Here is a 7702-nt window from a genome sequence, read left to right on the forward strand (position 1 = left end):
ATAATTCGAGAGCCAACCCAACCGTGGTTCGATCGTGGCCTGTGCAATAACAATCTCGGAGGCGGGAAAACGAGACGCATGCCTAGGAGTATCTTCGAAGACGCCAATCAGCGGATCCTCAAATTTTATAAAATTTTGCCACCGCTAACGGCACCTGTCGAACGCAACTACCAGCTTCATCAATCGGCATGAAGTAAGTTTCGGGGTAACAAAGGCCTGGTAACGTTCTATCTTAGCCGTACGTTCCGCGGTCGTTCCCCCCTCCTTTTATCATATTGTCGATAACTCGATTCGAGTGACGACTGTGTCATATGATCGTATTTGGGGTGTCTTGGGTTAAGTTCTGGTAGTGTTCTCGTTAGTTATATCTCAAGAGAAAAATCAGCGTAATGTTTGCGAAAATATTATGTTTAACCTTTGCACTTGCTGCAGGTGAGTTTTGAGCTGATATCCGAAAATAAAGTATAATTCCGACGATTTTTCGTTCGTTTTTTCGATATCTGAAGATAAAAAGGGGGTGTGGCAAGAAATATGTACCTTCATAATTTTTCGACAACAATCACTTGAATTCTATCATTATGCATTTTAACCGTCATTACTTTCATCCAGTGCAAGCTTCCGGGGACTTCACGGTGTTGCACGGTCCAGACAGCATTAATTTCCATGGAGAGGAACCAGTCTCCCAAAGTCTTCTCAAAGAGATCTTTACCGCAGCACTTGGATATACCGTAAAACTAGTACGTATCCAGAGTGTGTAACTGTTCGTAGATGGTACTTGAAATGGAATATAAATTATTCTATCAATTCATTCTGTTTATGACAATATTTTTTTTTCTTTCATGTATTCAGATTTTTTCCACAGCTCACCTATTTGTTTTTGAACATACACAAGTTGATGTGAAAATATTTTTTCCAGCGAGGTACATGGAGTGGGATGAGTATCATCGACCCTTTTCACCTCCCAGAAGCAGTAGTTGGTATCGCTGTTGAAGGTGTCAACTCATTAGAGTCACCTAGAGGCAAACGTTACCCTCTGAACGTCGATGAGGGTGAAGAAACTACCTGGCAAATCCTGAGTGGTCGTCTTGAGAAGCGAGACAACATGAACATCGAAGTTAGACTTAGCCTCGAAGACGGTGTCAATGCGGTATGTATCCTACAGAAAAAATAGTCAATCAAAAACAAGATTGTTAAATGACTCGAAATGATATGTCTCATGATAACATTGTAGCTTGGGCACTCTATTCTTGGAGAATTGAAGCCCTCTGCGGAACAGCATTCACCCAAATCGTTGAACCCAAAAAACGAAGCAGATCGCAAACTTCTGGAGGAAATCCAGCTGCTAGACGCTATCACCAAAAAAGTCCCATCTGCAATAACCGCAGATGATAAGCCAGACGTTTACTGGTTTGTTCTGTCCGCACTTGGTCCAGTCATTGATCTTCATGGGGCTGATTCTGCTGCTGCCAAAGAAGCTTATACCCTTATGAACGACGCCCTAGCTCGTCTTAGTAACGCATTCATGGATGTTTACAGTGGAAAGGTATATCTTCTGCTCAAAATTCTTCACCTCTACACTTTCCAAAAGTCGACTTTATCCACAATGAAAGTACACACATAAATTCTTCATGTTATTTCATCTTTCAGCCATAACCGAACAAAAAACTATAAGTTTTACAGCTGACCGTTCTTCTCCTTGTTGCAGGTTTTGATTTGTGCGTTTACAAATGATGGTACTTATGTTCGTCACACTCGTGATGTGGTTGCTGAGAACCGTGCGGATGCTGAGAATTCTGCAGATGCTGTAACGGTTCGTATGAGATATTTCCTATCTTAAAATAGGTTTTTTTTTGTCTTTATATACTGTTCAGGCTAATTGGTTTATGAATCCGTGAAAACTCTTATAATTGAAAATTTCTGGAAGGGACAATAGCTGCTCGAATATAATGTCCCGGACTATGGTGTGGTATTTCAGCTTTTGAAGAAGCTGGTGATAAAGCTGGCTGGTTGGATTCTCTCCTCACTTCGTCTTTTTCTTCTTTCCATCTCAAATGCGTTACCTAACCAGTTATTATGCTAACAAATCAGTCTGATGGTCGAATTCTTACTTCCGTGCGATTGTATCCTGATTATTGAATCCCCTAGCAGATTCACTCACTTTTTCCAACTTTACGAGTCTGCTATTACTCTTGATACCTCAAAAACTCTCAATTCCACAATCGATTTTCCAACGAAGCAATACTTCTCCTTATCCATACCTAATTTAGATGATTGTAATTCCTCTCTTGTTCCAAGTCTTATCCGTCACGCCAATAAAGCTATGTCAAAGGTGATTTTGATGGTTTGTGCATTCATAGGGACAAAGTCTACGTAGCACTGTAGATGAAACTACAGAAGCCAATGTGAATCAGAACTCCACTGATTCGTCTGACAAAAAGCCAAGGGTTTTGAAGGTATTGTTAGATATCATGTAACTGCATGTCAATGGCCATTTTGACTCTGCTATTTCTTTGAAATCCAACTAATCGCATGATTGTAGAAACATACTTGTAGAAACTTTTCGGTATTTCGATGCTCTTCCTATATCTCATCAACCTCAAAACGTCACTGTAGATCTTACTGGGTAATTGCCACAACGTACTGTAAGCCAACAAGCCAATATGAGACATAGCTGGCTAGTAGCAAGTATTTCTGGTAATGAGTTGAAGAATTGGTGTACCGTAAGATAGTAGCTGACTGTGTCAGGACACTGGGCTCTCTGTTGCAGAGTGATCAAATTAACATCTCCAAGGTGTACGACGCAACGTATCCAGTCATGTTCAATATCTTTCTGTGGTTTGGAGTTGCCTTTGTCTTCTCGCTCATCGCCATTTGCAGTACGTACTTCGTTGTTTTCCAGATTATAAAAATGATCGAGGCATCATTTTTTCTTCAATTTGTATTTATCTGTGCAGTAACTATCGCCGACATGGATCCAGGACGCGATTCCATCATCTACCGAATGACCTCTAACAGGATGAAGAAGGACAACTGAGCATGAATGGATGAACTAGGAGACTTGTAAACTTGCAACTGAATATTTGCTGAGTTCCACAGCTGATAGAAATTGTAAATTCCATATTTATAGAATGTATCGATATTAATATAGTTTCATTTATTGTTATCAATACAGTGTCATGCCTTCAGAATTTTATCAGCTCATCTAGAGAACGAGATCAGAAATAGTTTAATTTAACCATAATTAGGATGGAATTACCGTAATTTATTAAATTAATGCTACGGTTATATCTCACCATCAGGTTCGTCATACGGTCACACCAAAACCCATTGCCCAGTATTCCTGGCCGTTGTGCATATTAATAATTTAATGAATTCATATCGTTTAAAAATGAAAATTTTTACGTGTAAGTAAATTAGTCATCAAAGTGTGTAGTGCGAAGGTGAAGGAAGTAAATATGTCTGTACATTGTATAGTTAAGGAACCAATAATAATGCTGTACATTTGAACGTTACGCATGAGTTATTAATTTACACCCACTACCAGTCACAAAATATGCACCGTCAGCGTTTACACGATAGTATGCTTGGAAAGATTTAATCAATTGCAGGGCGCAACACTGATGAAACGGAGGCGGGTAAGAAACCCAATATTTGGTCAAAATTCGATTGAAATATGATTCGTCAATTTCTTTTTCGATAACAAATTGATATCACTTGTTGACGCGCTTCAATATCCGCGGCGGGATTTCCGCCAACAAAATGATTCTGCAAGAAAATATCTCAGCGATGAAATATCTTTTCATGTATTTGGAAATACATGTTATACACATAGTTCACATCTATTATGTCGAAAGATATTTTATCGCGGGGGAATTTCGATAGCGGAAGTTTTGTCTGCGGATATTTTGTCTGCAGATATTAACGCAAGTAGCCACATTCTTGAATCAGAAAATTAACTCTATAGCAGATATTTGAAAGATTTTCGTACGTCAGCGTACCCCTCTACATATACGATGTCGCATAATTAGTGAAATACTTCAAACACTTGCTATTGAACTTGATGATGTAATCAGTGTGATTGTGGTTCTTCGATCTGAGTAATCTATCGGGACTATTATTCTGCACAATGTAGATAAGATAGAATTGAGGCAATATTGCGATTATTTTTTTTTTTAAACGGTGTTGTGCACCAAGTTCTTGGATTCATATAAAGCCGACCCAATTTTTGGCTTCTCATAACCGTTGATACCAGCGTGAAAGATGTGGTGCTACACATTCTATTTGATACTTTCAATCGTTCTGGTGGCCCACCCGGCTACCGCACACGAGTCCTTCAGGATTGCCTCCCTGGTAAAGTGATCCGTCGTGTAATAAGTGAAATTACGACTCTTTCATCGAAATAACATTCGGAATTTATTATCGTTTATCAAATTTATACTTTGCTATAAAATGTCTTTTCTTTCTTTTTATGACATCTTCAGACGCGAGGATTCGACGTTAATAACACCGAGTCCGAAGTACTAGGTGAGTTTTACTTCAATTGATCGATAGGTAACCGATCTTCGGCCTTGGGTTGTACCACCCGAGGCTCATGCCAAGGCCGAAGGAAAAATTGTTCGATTATTAAGTTGTACTGAACCGAAAAAATAGTTAAATCAACGAAAAACTCCTGTGATTCAAATTTTCAATATTTCCAATCTTTCCGAATCGCTATGGCGATAGAATTCTGCGAGATCCTAAAGTTTTATTTTGATATTATGCCATCCATTTTCAAGAATATCGAACTTCAGATACTTGAGCCGAGCTTAGGCCGAGTATTCTCGCTGAATTTATGCGATTATCATGACCAGGATTAATTTACTTAATCAGGTGGATCAGAACATGACTGCTACAGGCCATGCGTTGCCGGAGACGTTCGTATCTGTAAGTATTCGTTCACCCTGGTCGAGTACACGACGATGAGCCGGCTGTGCGGCGACTGCCCTTACAAAACCGAGGACTGCCACAAACCGGGATGTATCACTGCCGGAGGAGACATCCGCGAAGTCATCCTCGCGAACCACAAGCTCCCCGGACCCAGTATACAGGTCTCGAAGAATTTTCCTATTCCATCTATTATTCGCGTTCGAAAACGCGCCGAGCTGTTAGAGAGGCTCAGTTTTCACCCTTTACTGACGATACGCCGTTTAAGGTATGCGAAGGAGACGTCGTCCAGGTCGACGTGATCAACACGCTCTCAAGCCACAGTTCGACCATTCATTGGCACGGGTTACACCAGAAAAAAACCCCCTACATGGACGGCACTCCTTTCCTGACGCAATGCCCGATTCAACCCCACAATTCGTTCCAGTACAAGTTTACCGCGGATCCACCCGGCACCCATATATGGCACTCCCACAGCGGTATGTTTAGAATTTATCTAAAGGGGTCCGAACCTACAGATTAGATAAAGATCGAAGCGGGCACACGCCTACAACATCTAGATTCAATTCGACCATCGTGATTAGGTTTTGAGGAAGCGGACGGACTCTACGGAGCTTTTATCGTACGGGCCGCTAATGATTCTTTGGCGCAATATTACGACTACGATCTCCCGGAGCATGTGATGGCCGTTTGGCATTGGTACTACTCTTCAACAGCTTCTGTGTTGAAGACCGCACTGCACAGATCCGACAGCGTGATCGGCTACAGCTTAACCATCAACGGATTAGCCGCTACCGTTAAGTTCAACAGAGACGGGGTCAACTATACAACCCCGAGGGCGGAGTTCACGGTCACTCAGGTAACCGAAATCATTTTATTCGTAATACTCCGCCGCGCGTGAAATTTCAGGGTTGATCTACTTTGAAATGACGGTATTTAATATTGTATGATATTATCACAGGGCTTCAGATACAGATTCAGACTGATGCACAACAGTGCGCTGTACTGTCCGGTCCAAGTATCCATAGACAATCATAAACTATTGGTCATCGCCTCCGAGGGCGGAACGTTCGAGCCAGTTGAAGGTATACAAAAAATACCTATCAGACTCGTTTTCGTATATTGTAAACGCCATGAATTCATCCTTACGTATTTATTAACCCGACACAGTCGACTCGCTTGTGATCAACTCCGGTGAACGTTACGACTTCGTTCTCTCGGCGGATCAAGAAATCGACAATTACTGGATCAGGTACCGGGGACTCGGCGACTGCGTTTCTTCTACCCGCGACGTGTCCAGCGAAGCGATACTTCGGTACCACGGGGTAAACTCGACCGCGGATCCGGAAGGACCCATCGAGTACCAGGACGCCAATAGAGCCGGAGTGGTGGGTATAGATCGAAGTCATTCGCAATTTTGCCTTGGCTATGTTATTTATTACGATACGTTGACTAGGTTTTGAACCCGGTGGAAGTGGCGAATGCGAGTTACGCCGAAAATTCAACGCTGATTCTCCTGACGGACCTCAACAGGACAACGAGTAACCAGCCGGACGTTTCTGGAACGCCCGATCACATAATTTACATGCAGTACTCGTACAATAATTACTGTGAGTTCATCTAACAATGAGACTCGATCGACTAAATTTCAGCGTATCTTTAAATCTTCGTTTCAAATTACAGACGACTTCCACTCTCCGGGACCTTTTCCCCAGATCAATTACGTCAGCTTCGAGTTTCCACCTATACCACTTTTAACTCAATCCGAGCAAATCACCGACGATATTTACTGCAGCGAGACGAACAGTAGCTCGCGAGATTGTGTCGGCGAGTACTGTACTTGTCCGTTCATATACATGGTCGGTCTGAACAGTCTGGTGGAAGTAGTAATCGTGGATGAAGGTGAGTGGGATCGAGCTTTCGTCAAGAATTCAACGATTCATGAAAACCGTACGTTACAGGACTCGACCGTTTCGACGATCACCCGATGCACTTGCACGGTCACAATTTCCAAGTAGTCGCCATGGAGTCGATAGGGGGTAGCATTTCGCTCGACGAAGTTAAAAGAAGAAACGAAAACGGAACGATTCCTAAGAAACTAATCGGAGCGCCGAACAAAGACAACGTCGGCGTACCGGCCCAAGGTTTTGTCATCTTGCGTCTGATAGCCAACAATCCTGGATACTGGTTTTTCCACTGCCACATTTCGAATCACGCCGAAATGGGAATGGGGGTGGTACTCAAGGTCGGTGAACACGAGGATATGATTCAGCCTCCGGACTCTTTCCCGACTTGCGGGCATTGGGATGTGACGAAAAAAGCAGCGAGCTCGTCGGCGTACTCGATTCTCTTGGATGCCGGTGGGAAAAACGGTATTATTATTTTTTACCTTCTCATAGTCGCCGTCGTGAACGCAGTTCGCCGGTGAAACGTGACGTTCGTTCTTCGATTGGAACATCGACTGTGATACCATATCAATGAAATTGATAGTAGAAAATAGATGTATATAGTTCATTATTAGATTCATATTATTTATGTAATACGAAAAGTTTCTATTAAACGTATCGATCGACAAGCCCCTGGATAACTTTTCTTTCATTTCTTTTTCAAAAAAAAAAAAAAAAAGGTGCTCATTATTTTTCGCGAAAAAGTGCTCACGAGGATATCGGATAAATCTATATATAGTTCAAAGGATAAAAACCGCTACATATCATCGGATACAACATCGATTGTCATTACTCATAATATATTTGATTGATCTAAGATAGCAGCTTATATT

General features: G+C 41.8%; 2 protein-coding genes across 3 annotated transcripts; both read left to right on the forward strand.

Moving 5' to 3' along the window:
- Positions 1 to 272: 272 nt before the first annotated feature.
- On the forward strand, positions 273 to 3512 carry LOC105693334 (ATPase H(+)-transporting accessory protein 2). Of its 2 annotated transcripts, XM_012413175.3 has the most exons (8): positions 273 to 432; positions 610 to 737; positions 917 to 1147; positions 1232 to 1543; positions 1706 to 1810; positions 2358 to 2453; positions 2768 to 2876; positions 2955 to 3512. In XM_012413175.3, exons 1-8 carry the CDS (start codon positions 390 to 392, stop codon positions 3032 to 3034), a joined length of 1104 nt encoding a protein of 367 aa, XP_012268598.2. In that variant the 5' UTR covers positions 273 to 389; the 3' UTR covers positions 3035 to 3512. The 2 variants fall into 2 exon arrangements, with proteins under 2 accessions (XP_012268598.2, XP_012268599.2); XM_012413176.3 differs by lacking the exon at positions 2358 to 2453 and having other exon boundaries at positions 274 to 432.
- A 681-nt stretch (positions 3513 to 4193) lies between these two features.
- On the forward strand, positions 4194 to 7498 carry LOC105693351 (laccase-4-like). The gene is made up of 10 exons (XM_012413197.3): positions 4194 to 4350; positions 4482 to 4524; positions 4870 to 5087; positions 5192 to 5402; positions 5508 to 5782; positions 5885 to 6008; positions 6094 to 6311; positions 6380 to 6533; positions 6607 to 6825; positions 6885 to 7498. The coding sequence occupies exons 1-10, from the start codon at positions 4261 to 4263 to the stop codon at positions 7349 to 7351; spliced, it is 2019 nt and encodes a 672-aa protein (XP_012268620.2). The 5' UTR covers positions 4194 to 4260; the 3' UTR covers positions 7352 to 7498.
- Positions 7499 to 7702: the final 204 nt, after the last annotated feature.

The sequence above is a fragment of the Athalia rosae genome, chromosome 1, assembly GCF_917208135.1.
Source record: "Athalia rosae chromosome 1, iyAthRosa1.1, whole genome shotgun sequence".
Taxonomy (NCBI): domain Eukaryota; kingdom Metazoa; phylum Arthropoda; class Insecta; order Hymenoptera; family Athaliidae; genus Athalia; species Athalia rosae.

Bases quoted from the DNA above. Each gene is read 5' to 3' on its own strand.
- LOC105693351 (XM_012413197.3), top strand. From the start codon at position 4,261: ATGTGGTGCTACACATTCTATTTGATACTTTCAATCGTTCTGGTGGCC. The intron at 4,525-4,869 runs GTGAGTTTTACT...TTACTTAATCAG, and splicing joins CACCGAGTCCGAAGTACTAG to GTGGATCAGAACATGACTGC. The intron at 6,826-6,884 runs GTGAGTGGGATC...CGTACGTTACAG, and splicing joins AGTAGTAATCGTGGATGAAG to GACTCGACCGTTTCGACGAT.
- LOC105693334 (XM_012413175.3), top strand. From the start codon at position 390: ATGTTTGCGAAAATATTATGTTTAACCTTTGCACTTGCTGCAG. The intron at 1,811-2,357 runs GTTCGTATGAGA...GTGCATTCATAG, and splicing joins ATTCTGCAGATGCTGTAACG to GGACAAAGTCTACGTAGCAC. The intron at 2,454-2,767 runs GTATTGTTAGAT...TCTCTGTTGCAG, and splicing joins AAAAGCCAAGGGTTTTGAAG to AGTGATCAAATTAACATCTC.